This window comes from Thunnus thynnus, chromosome 13, assembly GCF_963924715.1.
Source record: "Thunnus thynnus chromosome 13, fThuThy2.1, whole genome shotgun sequence".
NCBI classification, from domain to species: domain Eukaryota; kingdom Metazoa; phylum Chordata; class Actinopteri; order Scombriformes; family Scombridae; genus Thunnus; species Thunnus thynnus.
In genome coordinates, this window is record NC_089529.1 from 6082433 (window position 1) to 6104502 (window position 22070).

At 41.8% G+C, this 22070-nt stretch overlaps 1 protein-coding gene across 1 annotated transcript in view; it reads right to left on the reverse strand.

The window, feature by feature from the left end:
- The window catches only part of spns2 (SPNS lysolipid transporter 2, sphingosine-1-phosphate), a 67973-nt gene that overhangs the window by 25964 nt on the left and 19939 nt on the right, over window positions 1–22070 (reverse strand). Inside the window, exons 2-4 of the mRNA XM_067607461.1 lie at window positions 21378–21443; window positions 6074–6210; window positions 1858–2009 (exon numbers count right to left, since the gene is read on the reverse strand). Of these exons, the coding sequence (XP_067463562.1) occupies window positions 1858–2009; window positions 6074–6210; window positions 21378–21443 (355 nt within the window). The remainder of the gene's footprint in view (window positions 1–1857; window positions 2010–6073; window positions 6211–21377; window positions 21444–22070) is intronic.

A 22070-nucleotide genomic window follows, 5' to 3' on the forward strand; every position in this document is an offset into this window, starting at 1 on the left:
TGGTCTTTGGAACGATTTGACATCACTCTCTACCTCCATTATAAAAACACTTAATAAGGGAATATGATTTGGAAGTATGGTGTTCATCCCTCTATTAGAGTTCAATAGATGTGGAGAATCAATGCCAAAACACACTGAAACCGTTCTGGAGTCTCGTGGTGGTGCAACACTTGACTACGACACTTGATGTTGGCTTTTCCTTTCATTTATCTCCAATCTGTAGCTTATTCTCACAGTTTATTAAGCCTTTTCACCAGAATTTATCAGTATGAATCACTCAAACTTCTTGATTTCTCAGAGCTCTTTTAAACAGTCTGTATGAGTGTACAGGGCCTCTGGCCAGGAGATGCTGTTTTCCATTAGAATAGCTGATTAGAGCAATAGATTCATGATCAAATGTAGCCAACGGGACTTTACAGTGGGTTCTTATCACCACTGTTAAAAGGCCAAAACATGTTTAACTGGTTTTACATCACACACACACATACTCACACACATACACAGTCAGAGCAAAGGGGGAAACGGTCTACGGTTGCGCTTCCATGTGGCTGATTATTTCTCCAAAAATAACACCACAGTATAACGGGCTCAGACAGTGTATGATATTTCCAGCGAGTGACTAACAGCTAATCTTATCAGAGTCCACCCAGAGAGTGTTTGGAAAGTTCAACACCAACAATAAACCTCCAGCATGAAAAATATGGTCACTTCAAACACCGGCGTCGCACAGGACCCGGTCCGTGGGGCCAAGCTGTAAAATTATGTGGATAAAAAAGAAAAAAAAGGAGGGCAGGGGAATCCATTTCCTGGGAATCCGGTCTAATTCCTGAGGTCATTTCCTGGAAACGGTCATAACAACTTCAGTAAAGACAAACAAGTAAGAGAGTGAATAGGATGTTTGACTGCACTTTACTGAGGTCCACTCTTTCACCTTCTATTGTCTACGTTGCTGGGCAGTTTACTGTGACCCAGACATTTTGGCAGTTCATAACACAACCACTCAGAGGGAAGTTTAGTCTTTCCTTTCCTCATTTGTCCAACTGTCCCCAAACATCTAAACTGATATGATTAGTGCACTCTGCCTGTTTTCTCATGAAAATAAGTTATATAACCATTCATCACTATGTTTTGCTCTGCAACAATAAGTGAAGTGACATGCTTTATATACATTATCTTAATGTAACACTACAGTCAGAGAGACTGCAGCACACTTCCTCTTTCCTTAGCATCTCCTTGATAACTATGTGATTCTGCATGCAGGAGCTGGAAAACAGCTCAAGCACATGCTGTTAAGCACTGTACTGTATAGAACGATAAACCTCAAGTGGCTCCCGCGCTGCATCTGACAGTACATTCATCTTTTATTACTTGGCTTTGTTTGTTTTCTCCCTGTGGCCCTTTTTCTGATTGAATGAACTGAAAAGGCTGGAGATTTGAGTTTAATAATACCTCCAACTCCCACACCCCCACGCCACATCTCCAAAAAGCCTCCCACCCTCCTTTAAGCTTCACATAGTCAATTGTAAGTTCTGGTTTTCTTTTTTTTTCTGCCGGGTGCCTGAGCTTTTTGTGTGACTGTCTGGAAAAAAAAAAGAGCCAGATAGGAGCGAGCCCGAGCTTTTTCTGTGTCAGGATTATTTCAATTATCTATGCTAATTCTCTGGATTCCTTTTGCACCTTTGGACTGAAGAACAGGCTGGATTGGATGAAATGACTATGCTATTTAACATAATCACAGAGCTATATGAGCAATAGTCTCTTAAACATCCGCATGAATAACATCTCCCAGAATAGATCATACATCTTTGTTGTTTGCAGGTGTCTGTTTCCTGAGTACCGGATCTGTCTGCCTCTTACCTTCCCAGGGGGATGGCCAGGTAGAACACGGAGAGCATCATCGTGCGGCTGTTATTAGTGAACAGGTCTCCTATGATGGTTGGAGAGATGGAGGAGTAGCTGGACTCACCGATACCCACCAGTCCCCTGGAGAGTACAAACAGCCAGTAGTACTGCAGAGAGAGAGATAAAGAGAAAGAGGACCTGTGAGTTTTGTTGTCAAGCTCTGCAGGAAACTTTTTGTCAAAGCCTAGTGAAAACCCAACGACCATTTTTTTGTTTTCCTCACTGACTTTTCATTATTGTCATTACAATTTATTACAGGCTTGATTTATATCAGGCTTGCAAAGCACACACTGTAAAAGATGCAATTACCAGCATTCAGCCCCTAAAGCTTACTGATTCAGCATCAAAGTGTGCTGGTGCTGACAACTCATGACTGACGTGTGCCTACCAGACAATCAGAGGTGGACACTCCTGAAGCTTACATGCAAGGCTGAACAATGGATTATCACACATGTGAAACACACCACAGGTATGTGTTTCTTTATTAATGAGAAGCGATGAGTTTCACAAGCTTAATCCCATAATTTAGCTGCTTTGGTGCACAACACACAAACAAACAGGCTACATACTGTAGCTTTGAGTTTGAACTGCATTTACATGTTCAGATTTGTAGAGATAGTTGAGGTTATCTTGATCAACCTATCACCCATCAAAAGTCACATCATGTAATTATGAAATAGAATCATAATATGTTTACTCCTATTTAAATTATATTAAATTACCATGGCTTATTATCTCCTATCACACGCAATCAACTGATAAATAAAATGATGAATGCTTTAAAGGCTTTTATAGGAGCTTGCACGCTGGCGGGGGCACCTGTGTAGGCAGCTGGATTGTTAACTGTTTCCATGGCAACCACTACTCACTAGATACAGACTCCCATGTCTGCTTGTGATGCTGCAAAGAAATCTGGTTCCCCCACACACTGAAATGATGCAAAATGCAAATTTTGGCCACTTATTTGCTTATTGTAGGTCAGTCCCATGACTAGGATGACATGTGTAACTTATTCATGATGTAATTAACTCACATTGTTTGATGGTAACATATAGTCATTTGTATTTTTCAAGAGATTTTCCTTCCTTGTTAGCTTTTCTTACAACATTTCTCTATTTCCACCTTTGACATATGCAAGCCCATTGTGGGCTCTAATAATGTGTGTGTGTGTGTGTGATAAGGTTACACTCTGTTGTGTTTGTCAGCTGTAAAAAGAGATTAATGTAGGTGTTGTAGGTAGCAGAGGCAGAGCTAAAACGGTGACCTCTGAGCTGACCTCAGCTCACAGCCGTCAGTCCAGGCTTCATGCTGGTGGATGGGACATTGTGTCACAAGGTCGTACACACAGCCATCAAACATCCCCTGGAGACTACACCACACACACACACACACACACACACACACACACACATACACACCTCACTGTAAGATGACACGCAAGGAACGCATCCCACAACTATCTTTACTGTGGCATTCGCCTGTATTATTTTCAGTGATGTGTGTTTGCCTTTAACTGTTTTTGCCAACTTTTGGTTCTGAATTATATCTAAAAAAACTCAACTCTGCTTTCACTGCTTTATACATGTATCTTTGTGTTTGTTACATTGTTTCGAACGATTTACAGCGAGTCTATTTTCTTCTTTTAATGGCCCCTCGTTTAGTGGGATCATGATGGTAGCTCTCCTTGTGTGTGTGGTCACCAGAATACCATCGGCCCTTGGAACAGAAGTGCTAGCAGCAGTGACAACAACAAGAAAAACTCCAGGCAGCAATGCCAGGAAAGCGCCACAAAAATGAGGTTCAGAAACTGTAAACGCAGATTGAAGAGTAGGAAGAGATAAAAGAGAAGAAGGAGGTTTTGGATGGTTTTCAAACTCTTCTCACACGGTTTAAAGAAAAATCTTCAACATGAATCATAACAGTTGTCCACTGGATGTTTTTTTAAAATGTCCAGAAGAGTTTTAATTCAGTATGACCTATCATATAAAACATTTGGCAAATCCTGAATACAATATTCATAAAGGATTTAGAAAAAGTGCTCTTGCCATTTAATGTTTTGCATTATTGATAGCACAGCGTGCCTCCTTTTAATGCACAGAAAGAGAATATACCTCTGTAATGAGACACAGGATGCTTGATGCTAATTATTGAGAGAAATGGCACATTGGATTATGCCACTTTGACTCATTTAAAATCTGTTCTTAGTTTACAATTATCATTATCAATTTCCTCAGTCCTTTCAAGGAGATACTTTGTACTGAAGAGTTATAACTTACAACCCATTTTGTCTCTAACTGTGTCATCCACTTCTATTTACTTTTCCTACAGCACATGGACCAATGTGCCAAAACTAAATGGTCTGTTTTTTACAGGTCAGCAGCTACTAGATTCATTCTATTGTTTTAATACAATTTAATTAATGAGAGTGTAGTTTTATTCCTACTAGGTTTAAGTTAAGGCTGCACTATGAGCTACAAGAGCAGAGATGTACCTCTACCAACATCATGACAGCTGACTGACACAATCTGAGGTTCTGTAAAGTACCAACATTCACTGGTCGTTATAAAATACTACAGCGATAACGATGATAATCATCATAAAATTGATAAATTGTTTTAATAATAATAATGGATCATCAATCCATGCAGCCAGGCCTTATTATAACAATAGCAGTTGAGTGGTCATTATCCTTGTCTCACTGTCTTTATATTCATGAGATAATACTCAATGCAATGAGTCTTGCTTTCCTCTGGATAAAATTATAATTAGAGATGAACTTGGAGATAATAGAAAGTAAATGCATGTTATCAAAGAAGTGCAGGATATTCCGTTTTTTGGCTCACCGTCAGGAACTGCAGGCCACAGACCGCCGCTGCTTTGTTTCAAATTTCGAATGACCTACAAGTGATCACTGTATGACGATAATCTGTTGTAGTCATGCAGGAAAAAAGTAAGACATTTCACCTCGTGACAGCTGTAAATATCTGTTACGTAAGATGTGAATTCCGTATCTGCTGCAAATCCTTGCAAAATGCCCCAGAGTGTCTTAAATGCGTAATGATAGGACTCAGTTGTAAGTGGCTATTAAAATTTCATTGCATGTCATGTCTTTCATCTCTCATGGCGACAGTGCCGTAGAGCTGTTACGTAAGAGCCATTTACTCTTGTCTCATTTGATTGGCACACTCAGGAACATGTCTTGAGGGCGGAGTTAAAGTTTGAGGCAAAGGACTGTGGGTGCTGATGATCCCTTCCCGTCTCCTCAACAGCAGTCAGTGGCATTTGTGGCATTTGTCAGAGGGGAAGAGGCCCTTGGCCAGAAGCTGCCTGAATGCATTTCCTACTTAAGCGAATGACTGCCATCTTGTCTCCTAGAAGTCGAGTCTATAGGGGATTTAAGACAAAGGACGCCCTCCTGAGATCATCAACATACACACATCTCTGAGCTGTCATTCCCTTCCACAGCTCTGGGCTGAAGAGCCTTGGCAGTGGACGGGCTTACTCACTGGAGACACGACACAGTGGGGCCTCGTGGCGTTGCTCTGCAGACATGCTATCGCCGCATAAATTTGACTAGCTTAGCTTTTAATGCCATCCCTGCTTGTCGAGTGACTTCAGATTGTCAGTTTCTACAATCTTTATTACAACTATCCATCAAGATGGGCTAGCGTACACACCCACGCATACATGTACAGAACCTTTTACTGTGATGGTTACTCTCAGCGGGATACCCTTCCCCCATGTCATCACCCCCTAGAATAATGTCATTGTTTAATGCATTGTTTAAATACCGCCCAGCACACAGGGGCTTTTAAAGATATGGAATCGAAATCCACTTGTCAGGGGGCAGTGAAACGAAAGAGTCTTATCTTCTAAAGCATTGTAATTGAGACAACTCTGAGGCATGAGCCTTCATTAGTTGATTGTCTGGTAGCCAGCGAGCGAGAGAGAGAGACATAAAGAATGCCTACAAAGCAGAAGCGAAGCGGGTGTCCGGCTTAACGAGCGTGTCATTTCATTTCACTAGCCTTAACATCAAGCATATCCAGATCATAACAGAATAATTAGCTCGCCAGTGTCGACCATATCACAAGGACGACGGTCTAATAGAATTACATTTGAGCTCTTGTGCCGCGCTTATTCTACAGCTCCTGTCAGAGCCATGCCATACCTCTTTACTGATGAAGGAGCTCGACAGAGTAACAATGGACCAGAAGAAAATGCCACAGCTCAGGATGACCTTTCTGTTGAAGCGGTCGCCCAGGTAACCGAAGATCGGAGCTGCCACCATGAAGCTGCAGATGAAGACTGCGGAAGGAAAAGAGAATAAAGAAAATGTTACTTTGGTGACAGAAAATGATTGAGCTATTCACAGTGCTGTGTTATTTCATTGCACTATGCTGTAAAGATCCTTGAATTCCTAATGCGCTAAGCCAAGTATTTCAGCTCGCAAGTCCATTTATTAAGCCAGGTCTGTCCAGATCAACTGTGTGATACCAGCCGGCCAGAGACACAGTGAAGGACTGCCAGAGGACACCTCCATTCAACTTCAACCAATTAGGATTCCATTACACTTCACCCACACTTACTACAAGAAACCTGACAAAGGAATATTAAATACAGATGATACAGCAGTAGGAAATGTCACTGAGAAAGGTGGTGCGGGTTGTAAAGGATTTAATTTGTGAAGAGAGAGGAGAGGAGAGGAGAGGAGAGGAGAGGAGAGGAGAGGAGAGGAGAGGGAGTTGTGCAAATGCAGTGCTACAGATTGGAATATGGCCCGACACAGTAGCTCTTAAAAGAAACAGAGGGTGAGAAAAGAGACACAGATACGCTCATGTGTTGTCAGTTTGTTTATATCATACTTATCTAAAATGTGGTGGAGGAAAAAGTCAGTAATAAAACATGTCAGGGACAATTAATAGCAGCATATCACACACGAGCACTGATTCTTTCACACAGCATTCTAGGGAGAGGACCGCAGTGGCTGTCAGGCCATAAATAATTCCTCCATCTTAATTTCTTACAACTGAACTTATGTCCTGGTGAAAGAAACACAAGTGCTTTAAAATGTGTTCGCCTAATTGCCCCACTGCTGACTGGACAACTACGCCTCATTCTCAGAGCTTTTAGTCAATATTTATGAGGAGGACCAACCCAAACAGACGTGAATTTTTAATGCTCTCAAACTGAGTTTTGTGTCTTTGCAGAGGAGAAAGGGCAGAGATGTTACTCTTGACAGCAGCAAGGGGAGCTCGGGAGGCAGGCTGGAGTGTTTTGACATATCATCAGCATAAACATACAGAAGAGGAAGGGAGGAGAGGAGATGAGAGGGAAAAGAGAGGAGGGGGGTGTTATATAAGACATGGGCATCCCAGTCCCACAGCTGCTGAGGCCAACCAACAGGATAAGGGACAGAAATCAGATTATAACGTAACTGTAGTTATGAACAATGTGATGTTATTGTATAATAAAAAGAAAAATATGTCCTTTTGTAACCTTATTTTGGGAAACGTAACTGCAAAGAAGAGTAAAATCAATCATGTTATGTTACTTTGTTGCAGGTATTTGCATGAACTCTCTTTGGGCAGCTAGTTAAGTTCACTATGCACTGCACTGCAGTATGCGTAACAATCAGTGCGTGTTTTGTTTGAAAATGACTTGAAAATGAAACAAAGGGTGGAAAAACCTGTAAAAACTAAGCAGCAACATGCACATAAAAACACATCAAATAGAATATAGTTCTGAAAGAATGTGAGATGAAGTTCTTCTGTCAGTACTCATTCTTATAAAGCTGCATTCAACCAATAAGATATGATTTTATCAAAAGACTAGTTCATTTCAAAGGTACTGATGATCAGCCTGAGAATGAAAACAGATATACTGATATGTAGTGCAATCAGAGTGCCAGTGATTCATGCATTTATGTGATATTCAATAAATTCTTAAACAACCACTGGCTCATTTTCTAACCTGGCAAATGAAAATGAGATTTTAACACCACCACAAAGGAAAAATGAAAACTCTGACCCTCTGTTACTCTATTAATTAACTAACTATTATTATTTCACAAAAAGCACGTCCATTAAATTGATGAACCTTTGCATTTATTGTTTGAGGCAGGTTTGCGTTAAAAAAGATTCACAACTCTATGAAATTATTATGTCTAAAGACAGAAATTAATATTATAATAATACATCAATGGGTATAAAATCAAAACTGCCGGCTAGACTTTCTGTTTAACTGATATTTCCTGCAAAACACTGGAATGCCTCCATCTCGGTAAAATGCAGGTGTTATTCTGGGTGTGACCTCACTATGTCATTTTGAGAAAAAAAATCCCACATCATAATGAAATGTAATTTAAAATCTAATTTAAAACTAATTTGCACTATTACTAATGAATGAATCAATTACATTTGCAGTTTTCAAATGTCCTGGGATAACTGTATCTCTCCCACCTTGTCTCCCTCATTTTGCCTGCATTTCCCTCCTTCTCTCTCTTTCTGCAGCCTCCATCATGAGCATTTATATTGCTAAGTGCTGCAGGTCTATTGTGCAACGTTAAATGACTCTGATGACTGCTCTGTGCAGGTCCGGCTCTCTAAAGAGCTTTACCAACTCACCCTGCAGCCACAGCACCGCTGGAGAAACCCATGCATGCACACACGCACACAAAAACACACGCACAAACACACATAGAGCGGGGTGTTCTGCAGTGCATGTGGTAGATAAGAGTGGGGAGAGGTCCACAATCATACACCACCAGCTGGTCCACGTGGATTTTAAAAGCCAGGGGCCAGAAATACATATCCTCACATCATTAACTGGCCTATTTTAAGTCATTAGTGGGACCACACATCACCATCGCTCTGTGTGTCTTTATTTCATGTTATTTTGTGATTTGTGGATAAGCTACGGCATTTTCTCATGGTTCATTATCACGTTTTAGCAGTGTCAGCACATGGGAACGAAGTCAGGTCTTGACTGTGTGTTCACAGTTATTTAATGCTAACCTTGCTGCTGAGTGAGGGAAAGGAGCCTCATGTTTATATTGGTCTAATATCTTGCATGGTTGGTGTATGTTTAGCTTCAGTGTAAGCAAAAGCTAACGAGGAGATAGCACCTACTCCTTGGTATAAAACTCCGTATGAACAAAATCCAAACAAATGTCTATACTATTTCTAGAAAAAGCACAATTTGGATCCAACATTCATGTCGACTGAGCAGCCCAACAGAGTAAGTGTGCAGTGACTGCCAGATAAACATTTTCTCACAAAGCTGCTTTGAACTCTAACAGATGAATATGGTGATGAATTACTACCACACTTGAGTTGCAAGCAGATGCTTTATTTACTTGACACGAGGCACAGGGGAATAAGTCGGGTTGTTATTTTAAGAAATAATCAGATACACCTTTCCACAGAATCAGGGAGCTTTAGTTTCAGATTCTTTCCAATCAGGGTCAGCAATGACAAGCGACAACAGTGTGACCTAATATGTACTGTAGATCTACAAGAGACTGACGTATTTGAAACGTGCAGTGCCAATAAGACATATTTCCTGTGCTGCACAATACGATATACAGTATAACATGGATTCACAAAGGAAACACATGATTCCTTTCATTCTATAAAAATCAACAGGAAACTGTCATGGCGTCATTTTGATGTAATTAATCCTGTGTTACACTAAATATATTAGTGCATATATAGATAGAAGGATAATCTGCATTATATATAAAACCCGTAGTGTCACTAAGACCGGATGCACGAGTAACCTTTGTAGAGGCTCATCTGCTCCCAGGAAATGCTCCGTCACTACAAAGACCGTCTATGAGACGCTCACACTGCTCCCGTGTCAGTCTCCATCGAAGGCTGCAAACCTTCAGAGGCTCACATAGAGAAATCTGTCATGCTCGGAAACAGCGATTTCCTCCCTCTAGTGCAGCTAATTTTGACGGATCTTTTATGATCTTTTTAAAAATAAACGAACACTCAAAAACATTATCACATCATTCAGTTCACCGTCTGCAGAAGACTGAATGTTACCCATGCAGCATAATCTGCAATGCAGACCAACTGTTTGGCTCCATTAACAAGCGTGGACACATTGACAAGAAAATAAATGTGTTCAGTCTATTTCAAGACACCGTAGGGAGGACAAACAAACCATGACTAACAATAAGTCTCCACAGAAGCATGGTCACACCCAAATTCTCAGTGCAGGCAGTGTGAATTGCAAACCCCAATGGCACAAGTTCAATTGATTCATAACTCAATCTGCAGAGGATGTGTGTCAATATGCGGTCTTAAACACCTTAAATGGCCTTGTCGAACAGGCTGTTCACTAGGGGTGTAAAGGTTTGATTGACATACAATAAACAGCTTTTGAATATGAAAAATAAAATGCTGCCTGTCCACGTAAGTCACATTCCTCAGCTACCACACCATTGTCTCTCTCTTTATTCTTGTTTATGCAGTGGAAACCATGAGCCCACATGTTTGTGTGATCTCCAAGTGCCGTCGGAGATAAGCCCTGGCACATCACCAAAGATGGCAATCTCTCATTAAATAAAGTGCATACAGTATGTAACAAAGATGCAGTAGGAAAAACCAAACAGCGATGAGTTGATGTTTGGATCGAACACCACGAATATACACTGTGGACGTTTACACCGCGGACCAAAAGGGAGGAACAGCTTTCACAACCTCGTTTGTAGAACAATGCTCAGCTTTGACTACTTCTTCAGACTTTTTTATTTAAAACAATTTTCCATGCTGTATTTCTGTAATTTGGCTTCCTTGGTCTATTCTGAACACACTTCTATTCCAAGTCTGTCTGTCCCGTGAGAGGGATCCCTCCTCTGCTGCTTTCTTCCATTGTTTGAGGTAGTTTTTCCTTATTTGAATTGAGGGTCTAAGGATAGAGAACTTGCTGTACAGACTGTAAAGCCCCCTGAGGCAAATTTGTGATTTGTGATAATGGGCTATACAAATAAAAATAGACTTGACTTCAACTGCATTTTCAGTGTTTTTCACCTTTCATAACCTCTTCTGTTTGAAGTTTCAGTTTCACATTTGACTGATTAATTGAGATTCCTACAGAAAAAAGAAAATAATAAATGCTAAGAAAGTGTGATCTTTCTATGTAGCAGATAGGACAAACTTTTTAAAAAACTTTTATTATATTATTTATTAAACTTTTATTTGAATTATTCACAGTTGGTGTATAATTACGATGGTTATATAGACATCTCTCTCCACGGGAAGTGACTCAACCGTAGACTCAAAAGCAACTCAAACAAGCCTTACAGTATCAGCTCTGCCTGACATCCTGCCTTTATCATTAGGCTTATGTAACATTTGCCCTTTTGCCATTTGCTCTATTAGCTTAAGAAACACAGATTCCTTTCTTTTAAAACCATTGTTTACCTTATATCTCCCTCCTCTTAGACGGTGAGTAATTGTCAATTCCACACCAGCAGCGTAAGTTTTCTCCAACAGTAAAGAAAGCAAGGTTGTTCTGTTAATTAATGGCAAGGACATTTGCAACTAAATTATTATATTATATAATAATGATGCACACAGCCATGCGGTGAATATAGAGATGATACCTTACTGTGTTGTTATTAATGTTTCCACATCTAACTGCAGGGAACCCTTTGAGACCCGTGTAGTAGAAGTGGTTTTGAAATTTAAAGCCTCTATAGAATAGATGAATTAATCATTATTTCTATATATTGTTTCTATATCTTCTCTTTGTAACCAGAGCTGAAAGCAAAAAGTCTCTTGAACTCTTTGTTTACTTCTGACACAATAGAGCAGCAGTCTGAATTAACTACATCTTTTCTACATAGAGCGCACTGAATTCTAATTACAGTCGTATACTGGATATGCCTCACATAAGAGTGCCAATCCTGTTCTGATGTTATTCAAATTGCAAGATGAGATGCTGTGCATATTTCTCAAAGTCTCTTAAGCAAGCAAATTGCATCAATTACCACAGACTTAGGACATTCCATGACACAAAAATAGCTGTGAACGCTGACACAAGAACAGGTAGAGACACTGGAAACACTGGAGTCAGGTATTTAAGTTTAACATTACCGTGTTACCGTGACGCAGGTGAGTCACACTGTACCTGTCCGCTGGTTACCTCATTCATACCTCAGAACACTAAACCAGAGAAAAGTCAAATGTATTTACTTACTTCCTACTTACATACTTACTTACTAGTGTTGTTTCCCAGCATGGTGATGTAACACACAGAGCCATCCTCAGGCAAAAAACATTTACTAATGGCTCTGTGTTATTTAAAACTCTTATTTTCAAATGGAACAACTCTTCACTTTTCACTAATGACGGATTTTCACTTAGTACGCCATCAAGTCTGCAGTTATAAATGGTATGGTGAATGTCAGTGAGTCCTGGCTTTATCATTTATCATCCTTTATTAACATCATCATCATTTATTCTCCTTGACATTAGTAGCACCTTATGAACCCCTTAGCACTTTATGAAATATGTTGCATGGTGAGTTGGTACCCAAGCCTTTTTATCTTTGAAGCCTCATCCGCTAAAAATTAATTTAAATTGGTCCATCTAACGATGCCTCTTCCTCATAGTTCAGTTAGGTAGTCTGATGTTGGAAAGTTCTTTGTGCAAGACAGTAAAATAGCTAAAAATGTAAGCATTTAAAAAGAGTGGCGTGGCACACCCTAAACATCAGTGTGTAGAAATATCCAGTAGAGCTTGTCAGAAGCTTGCTGTTTGGTGGAAACAGAAAGTAATGACACCGAATATAACTCTACTCAGAAACTGAACACAATGGATCAAGCTGCTACCCCCACTGGCAGACTGCTCACACAAACACACACACACGCACACTCTTCTCTTGCCACACACAGAGGGAGACTAGAGACATTGGACATCCAGCTTTCGCTTTGATTGGCCAGTGGAACAACAATACCTCTTAGGATGACTCACCCCCTATGATTCAATGCCACTGTGAATAGAGTATGAGGAGGAGATGCAGACGCACGTATGTTTATACAGTATGAATGTGTGTACGTGTGTATGCGATTGATATTCACTGAAGCTGTGCAGATGCATTTCCCTATGAAACACTAGTTTCCCCTGAAGAGAGCACCTGTGAGGCTTTGCATCCGGCTGTGGGATACCAAAAGCTCGGCAGCCCATTTGATCCTTTTTTTTTTTTTTTTTTTTTTTTAACAGAAAAGTATCGAGGCAATCGTCTGGTTATATGTGGGATAATTCACATTTCTCTTGAAGGTGATTGGTTTAGTTTGAAAAAGTGGAAATGAAGGCGCTGAAAGGAACAAAAATACATTACGGCACAAATGCAGATACACACAGAAAGTATTATGCGGCTTTCAAGTGCTGCCTATAAACCCCTACCTCTGAGATCAGACTTTTTGAAGAAAATATGATCGGTCACAGCTTCAAGTGCTCCTCCTTGGTAATAAAATCAGCTTTTTATTTAATATAGAAATCGAATGGCACAGAGCAACTTTGTGCTGCAGTAGCGGAAAAACAAAAATAGGAAAAACTATTTCAGACTCACATTTGATTCTTTAGGTTATTGAAAATGAAAATGCATCACAACTAGAAGCTTAACAGAGACAAAGTACTTGTTACCTACATGGGGTGCAAAATAACATACAGTAATAAATCACATCATTATGTTCTTTACCCCCTAAAGGAAAGGTCACAGCTCATTCCTACTTTCCTGTCATCTTTTTTTTCCAGGTTTGCAATGTGGGTATTTCCCACAGTAACTGATGGCACTGTCATCTTTACAGCTGTGAAATCTGACAGTCAGGACAGACAGTCTAACCGAGGGACAGCAGTTCGAGGAATCTGAATGTCTGTCAGCTGCCAGAGACAGAATTAGAGGAATAGGAGAAGCACATCCTATCCGCAGGTCTGTACATGTCTGCAGGCCAGGCGTTGTCATTCAGTGCCATTTACAGCCCCACCGAGTGCCACTTTGACCTGTTCGCTGCGGACGAGGTGTGTGTCTAGGTGTCAGCGCTCATCACATTGCAAACACTTCCATAAATACAGCCTCCCTCTCCAGTGCCTGTTGACTCTCCTCCACCTTTGTGCCTCTGCCTTTTCAGTCATTACAAAGGTTATCTGCTTGCTGCAACCGGAGGCGTTTGTATGGAGAGTAAACTACGGATGAGTAATATCTGTTAGTCAGTAAAAACAGCTTTATGAGTCTGTCCTCGCTCTGGTATTGGCTCAGTTTAAGAAATTCTCAAGTCTTGGCTATTATGACCTCTATTATGATACAGATGAACTAATCTATTGTGCTCAGTTGCGTAGGAATGGAGTGCTATTGATATGTTTCACAGAAAATATGTCAATCACACAAATTACTGCTTCAACAGAGCATTGTTGGGCAGAACCATTCAGTCATGAGATTTTGCTGTTGCTCTTTTTGGGTGACGTGTGTTGTCACCACGGCATCTTGGTGACTCACCTTAAAGACAATACTTGAGTCTTTTGATACAATGTGAGAACAACACTTATAAACCCGTTTTCTAGTTTGAATGTTGTGTAGAAGACACTGACGATGCTGTGAAAATAAAGCAGGTAACCCAACCCTGCATACCGCTGTCAAGGATCTCGTCACACACAGACGGAACATGTCAGCCACTGAAACCAGAAAAGGAATATAACACCATAAATAATACATAAAAGTTTCACTCTGCAACAGATATCAGAGATGTGTGGACAGTTATGGACACACGGGAAAAAGCTGCCAAATAAATGAATCTGTCCACAGTGTTGGACTGTCACTACTGTGTATGAGCTGCTGCCTGATAATTAAATTAGTGGCGAAACTAGATCCTCGTTTAGCTTTTTTTTACCTTTTCGTAAACTTTGTGGTACTTGTTGGTATTAGAGGCTGCTGTCTCTACAAAAACCACAGATTCAAACTGATCGGGTTTATGCAGAAAAGTACCCGAAGCATTCCACTGGGACATGTGAAGCAACACTTCATGAATTTCTGAAGTTTACAGGTAAATGAATCCTCACTGTTTCCAAGAAGGAAGAGATGGCAAAATATTCAAATAACAGCATGAACATGTGAGAGACGGGAAAGAAAAGAAAGTTTTTGGTAGCACAGCTCTTCTCCCTGCAACATTATTGAGTATTTCATTTAGGATTACTCATATTATAGTATGGTATTACATTTGCCAATTCATCATTATAATGCAAATGTACGATTATAGTAATACAGAGGTTGAAATGGCATGGTAATTTTCCTACTATTGTGGCTGTGGAGGCTTACTAGCGTGTATTTGTTTAATAGAACGCAGCCTGGAGGTTTGCACAGTCTCTGATGTTTTATATTTAACACAACACTAAATCTAATACTGTTTACTGGAGATCTGGGCCTCATAAAAGGCCGCTGTGTATCCATATGGAGTAATTAACTCTTCTCGCTGCCTGTTCGCTACGATATTTAGATGAAATAAGAAAATCAATATACACTACTACAAAGGTTGGAATAAGAGCTAATAAGTCACATGTATTTTATTATCTTGACCTTGTCACTGATGACTGAAAATGGTTTTATAGTGGAATAAGGAAACAAAAAGTCATCAGCAGTGTCCTGTGCTCCGTGGCAGCAGTGTGCTCTGTTTTCTCTCAGGTGTGCGGTTCTGCTGGGAGCGGCAGGTTTGTTTCTTCTTCATCTAATGATTAATGGGACTGCCTGTGGAGGGTGTGGCACATAACTTTGGCTTGAGCAGGACACTAGAGCCGACCAATGTGTCTTACATTAACTCAGATGTTCTCATACATCACGTCTCTCCCTCCTGGATTCCCCTTCATATGGCGCACCCAACATTTCTGCATTCCTCACATTTCTGATGGCCGCTAATTCTCTGCGAAACCTCTCCGTTCAGACTTCACCAGTGTTGGATTACCAATCTGTTGGCTGCTGTTCGATAAACACCACATGCAGTCTGGGAAATACCCGTGCTGCACTTTCTCGCCCGTTTCTGACAAACTTGGCAGCTAATTCCTGCAGAAGCTGCCGTCGAGCGCTACCAAATGCCAGCTTAAACCCTTCTTATTTTATTCAATGCTTGAGCTACTCTGAGAGCTGATAGCTTATGCTTGTCACCGCAGCTGCAGCAGATCACTCCACTACCTGCTCAGTGTGAGAGCTGCAGCTGGGGAGAATTACACGCTGCTACAAATACCAGGCCGGCTGACAGGAGGAGTGCACTGGAACATCATCTTTTACACATTAAAAGCACATATTAGGAGCAAACACATATGGTAAGAATAGAGAAAGGTGCTTGCGCTTTTCTAAAAAACAAGAAACAGTAGTGAGATGTGCAGTCAGTGAAGGTTCAGACTGCTATCCAAGCTGCAGCGTTAATAAAAATGTAGGGATACTTTCCTGTGGCTAGTGACATGGCACCGGGGGGAAATCCAGCAGATCACTTGAGTGCAGGGCGAAGAGTTTTTCTTTCCTGCCATTTTCCTGCAGTAACTACAGGGGCAGCCAATTTAATGACAAGCTGTGGCTGAAATGACAGAGGACCCCACTTGTCTGTGTTTGTGTTCTTGTATGCTACCCTTGTTATTGGGACTAATGGGATACGAAAACTACAGCTTACACACACACACATACACACACACTCACACACACACACACACACACAAACACACACACACACACGCACATTTCCTCTGCATAACCTACACAAACACACACTCTTTTAATGATGAATGAGAGCAAATAAGTAAGCAGCAGCCCTGTCTTTGACCTTGTCTGGCTGAGGTATGACCTATATGAATCGAGCTCATGTCCTTGACTAGGAGGGGTGTGGTGTGTGTGTGTGTGTGTGTGTGTGTGTGTTCCTAATTGATCTGTTGATGTCACTCGGAGCAGAAAGAGTGGAGCAGCCTCCCATGGCATCAGGCAATCGATTGGTGTTCAGCTTCTTTTTCAGAGGAGCAAGAGAAAATATCCCCATGAATTTTGTTGCCATAAATGCTTGATCATTCCCATGACGACCAAAAGAGGATGATGAAATAAGAGGTCCTATTTTCAAACCTGTGAGACGCTACTACAACACTCCCACTTCCCCTTTGTGCAGTTTCTGTGGTGCTTAGAAATAACGGACGACCAGGAATTTGATCGGACATTCAGATAAAGGGGAGTTAACTAAATGCTTGTTTAATTGGCCTTAAAATCCTGATTGGATTGGCAGTCACTCATCGGCAGTGCTATTGGTCGTTGACAGGAAGTGAGGGGGAAGGGGACGGGGAGCAGGGTGCCAATCATCGCCCAACAGCTGCCCTCCTCCGAGACATGGCCTATAAAAACAGCCTGAGATAGAGACACACACACACACATGCACACGCACACGCACATGCTGTGATGTCGATGCATCCTCAGGTCATCATTCTATTCTCGTCTCAGCAGGAGAGGGAGACGGCGAACACCATCGCAATACAATTATTTGACTTTTGCAATCAATAGTGCAGAAGATTAAACCTTGCTGCCATGCGTGGCCAGAGAGAGGAAGTCACAGGTGGCTCTTTCGTCCCCCTCCATTACCCTTCATCTCTTATATCTCTTATAAGGTGCCAGTGGGAGTGACAACAAGGCAACGACAGCTGCCAAACTGCTGAGGGAGAGAGAGAGAGAGAGAGAGAGAGAGAGAGAGAGAGAGAGAGGAGGTACCAAGGGATACCAACGAGGGCAAGAGACAAAGTAGGAGCAGCTGTGAGTGGCCAAAACAGCTGATCAAGCACTGATAGCTTAACTTCCCACTGTGCAGAAGGAAATCAGAGAGGCTTCCTATCAACAGTAGAAAATTTTGATTGACACTGACCATAAACCCAACTCACTTTAGGCCTGAATAAATAATGGGTTCCAAACAGCCACAGCTACAGCATGAGCTTAGCTACAGGATGGGGGATTAAACCCTCAGTGGCAAAAAAAATACGGAGCTCATTTCTACTAAGCACAATGCTGACTTCTGGCGGTTTTGGCTTAGAGCTTTTTTGGGTGCAGTGGCTATAAGTCTGATGTGTTAGTGGAGCTCAAGCCGTAGTCTCACACAGCACCTGTGGCCTCATTCCTTACAGCTCACATACTGGCTGAATGGCAAACTGACACCATGTAAAGACTGGAGCGCTGTCAGTTGGTGTGTGTGTGTGTGTGTGTGTGTGCGGGTGTCGCGTTTCAGACAAGGTGGGCAGCCACACACAGAACAGGGCACAGACAGTCTGTGAGCTGTTTTGAGCACCGGCTCCTTATTAAGCTACCTCCCCTCTGTACATCCAGCCTGACTGATCCAAATAACTCTGCTTCCATGCTAAATCAGTAGAGGATAATAACTATGCCAGCTTCCATTATAGGAGATAATTTATCCCATTAAGACCTTTTTTTCCATGATTTGCCTCAAAGCACTTTCAGTACAATAACCTTAGCATGTTAACAGGAGAAGAAAGCCTTCTCTCAGATTTCTCAGTCTGGTGAACAAAAGGGCTCAGAACTCCCCTCAACCAAAGGTTATACCATCCAGGTGAACCCCCCTCTCCTCTTTCTCTTTTCCATTAACCTCCCGTGCCCTCCATACCCTCGGGACGGTCCCGTTCACAGCTGCATGTGAGTGTCACTCACTTCAGATGGACCTTGCCTGACAGCCATTAGCACAGAGGCGTGTCTTTTCCAGTGGGAGAGCTGAGCTCAGGCTATCCTGGTGCTCTGACAGGTCTGCTGAGCTCAGGTGAGACCATCTCCGCATGCTGATGGACGGGCCGGAGAGCTCCAGGCTCAAACAACATGCCTTTACCTTAACCTGACTGACAGCTATGCACACCTCATCCTCTTACACAGAGAGCTGAGGCCTCAATTCCTCGGGCAATAATGACGCACATGCATACACATGCATACACAATAGAAATGAGTACATACCTCTGTCAGTTTGTATTGTGTAAGCTGCTTTCAGGGTCAGTGTGGCCAAATAACATAAATAACTGGTGCTGTGGAGGCTAAGCTATGTAGAGGCTGAGCTAACCACAGGGTGTTTTCCATTTGTTGTCCTTTAGCATGTAAACACTAGTTTACATCACCGCACTGCAAGAAACATTCATCTGACCAAGCCCTTCAATCTCCCTTTATTTTTCTTATTTTACTGTCAATGCGGTGAGATAATTCTACTTCTTCTTTTCTAGAAATGAGGATCAGATTCTTAAAACAAGCCAGGGAGGGACATGTTGCTATGCTATAATAAACAAAAGTCATAAAACATGTTGATTTTCATTGGAAACAGATAATATCATCTAATGCCACTGGCTGATTTTTCTTGTTCCAATAAAATTACATTTTAGGAGCCAAGAATAGACAAAATATAGACGTTTTTTCCAGCGCAATCAAAATGCAAACACTGCTGCAGGTTTCAGGGGCTCCTCTAGTATTTCCCAAAAGTAAGCAACTTGTCAGTTACTTGTAGATATGGGAAATTTTTTATTCCAGTAGTTTTGATAAAGAGCCAAAGAAAAGGGTCAAAACTCTCCATTCTTCAAACGGACCCAGAAGAGAGTTTATAAAGGGATTCTGACTCAGACTTCTCTTTTTTCTTAGACTTGGATCCTGCAGTATGTGGTCAGTGTTTTTTTTTTTTAAGGTGTGAGGGTGACCTGGCAGCAGAGAAAGAGAGAAAGCCTCAGCGCACGCAACGCCTACTGCCAGTAAAACACCTACGTTGGCAGTTTGCATTCCCAGGTGGACGGAAGCTGCCAGGACAGAGGCAGCGAGGAAGGAAAGAAGGCAGAGCTGGCCTGGCCTGCAGGTGCTCACAGAGGCAGGGATTGTTCCCTCTGGAGACAGAAGTCGGGGGGTGGGGAAACCGGAAGGGACATGTGCTTACTGTAAACATATACATGCACACACTGAGACCCTCCACTCCAACAACCCCTCATTACATCAGCCCTGTAACCTCCCCTTCACACCTAGGCTCCCTGTCTGTGCCCATCCGCTCTCGCAGCTCAGGGCCCGGACAGCCAGCATTCCTCAGGCCGTTGTGAGATAGAGGTCGTCTGGGGATCAGGGGCCAAGCGGAGTCTAAACCATGACAGGCCAGGACAGGCCAGGCAACACACAGCAAACCTGCTTTTAGCCTGGCCGGCTGGGTGCCTCTCAGGGAAGTGCAAATGCAGACGGTGCAGAGGGCAAATCAGCTACATATGCCGCTCCACTAACAAACCGCGTGTGTTTAAGTATGTGTGAGTGTGTGCCAGTCTGTCTGTGTGCATAACCCAAATAATGAGCCAATCCAAACAGAATTAAGAGTCAAACACCCTTCACAGCTTCCTGTTTCTTGTTAAGATTTCATACGAATCTGCTGGTGCAGAAGGTGCTGGTCAGAGCAGACAACACCTGGAAAGGTCAGTGTGTTTTCATAAATGCAGGAACACTGATGATTGAAAAAAACGATGCCTCTTTGCTCACCCTCATGCTTTGCTTGGGCAAGACTCCTAAAAAAGTATTTGACTCCAGACATCATATGAAAAAAAGTTGATGTGGAATTGAGTTCAGACTGACGTTAATTTTTTATATACTGCTACCAGAGGAATGAGAAAAACATAATAAAGGAGATGAAAGAGAAACAATGTGTAAAGTAGGAACTGAGAGAAACGTCACTTCAGTGAAACGTATATTCTTCATATTATGTCGACGTTTAGTGGAAATGAGATTTGGAGGTGATGAAATGGCTTATTCATTGAAGAGCAAACAGAAATTACTACAGTGACTTTTTTCCCGCAGGGTATTTTTGTCCTCAACACACCATTCAGCTCACCCCAAAGTTAGCCTAAGAACATCAAGTGAAGGAGGAAACACTGGGCTGTATTCTTTCCCCTCAAACTCAAACCTGCCTGCTTGCCCTCAATGGTGCTTTGTGTGCAAGTTTGTTGGTGTTTGAATGATTCTGAGGTCACATGGAGACAAGACCGGGTCCTGTCCTCCAATAAGAGAGCTTTGCAAGGTATCTCCCTAAAAGGTGAATTCATTAGGGTTTAGATTGGAGCAGGAAACCCTGCCCTAAGCCAGAGTGCGCAGGCACTCCGGGTACACTCCGGCACGCAGGCTGTCAGGAAAACAGCCTGCCTGGCTCCCTACTTTGTTTTCCTTTCGATTGACCTGCCCTGCTACTCCCAGAACTCCCTCACTTCAGCCTCTGATTTGTTGAATGTTTGCAGACAAATATGAGGCAGGGCTGATTTTTGTGTTTTTTACAAATCTGACAAATCACGTCGTGTTTTTTATTTAAATCCTATGATTAAAAAAGAACACCTTAATACATCAATGTCATTATTGTAATTTGCCAAGTCACAGGACAGAAGTGAATGTGTTTAGGTGTTATTCAGAGATTTTTCACACGTGTAATTATGAGATTAAACGAGACTTACCTGTTTGCAACAAGCCGATGCTACTGTCTGTTTCACCGTAATGCTGCTGAATGTCGAGCAGAACACCTGCAAACAGGACGGAGAGGGAAAGCATAAATGTGGTTTCAAGACATGATGATGATAACCATAATCAGTGATACTGAAACACACAGCTCCCTTTGACTTAAAGCTAAATTCATTCTGGCTTTATGGTAGTCTTCTGTGGCTTATGATTATTGTTGGAAATGATGGATAGACAGTACTTAGGAGCGATCATTCACTTAACATCCCAGGAGAGCAATATAATATCTGTGATAAGTGCTCTCTTGGCTGACATACATTTTAGTAAAAGATTTTGCTGCAGGGTGTTATATACAAACAATTTGCGGTGTTAATTCGCTAAACACACCTTCCTCTGACACAAAAAACACACACGCACACACTTTATCCACCATTAGCTTCCCACTGGCTCATGTAAACAGCTCTGGGGAGCGGCTTCGACACAGTGACTGGAGTTGATTTGGGTTTACCAGATGACACTGCAACCGACTGTGTGAGGTTAAATATATCTGGTGGCTCTCATCAGTCAGCAGCACCATAACACCCCTCCACTGTGAGAAACCACAAGATCTTTGAAGTTATCTTAATCCTGTTACTGTAACCCAAGAGCAGTTATGCCGGAATGGAGAAAATTCACATATTATGCATCGCTTT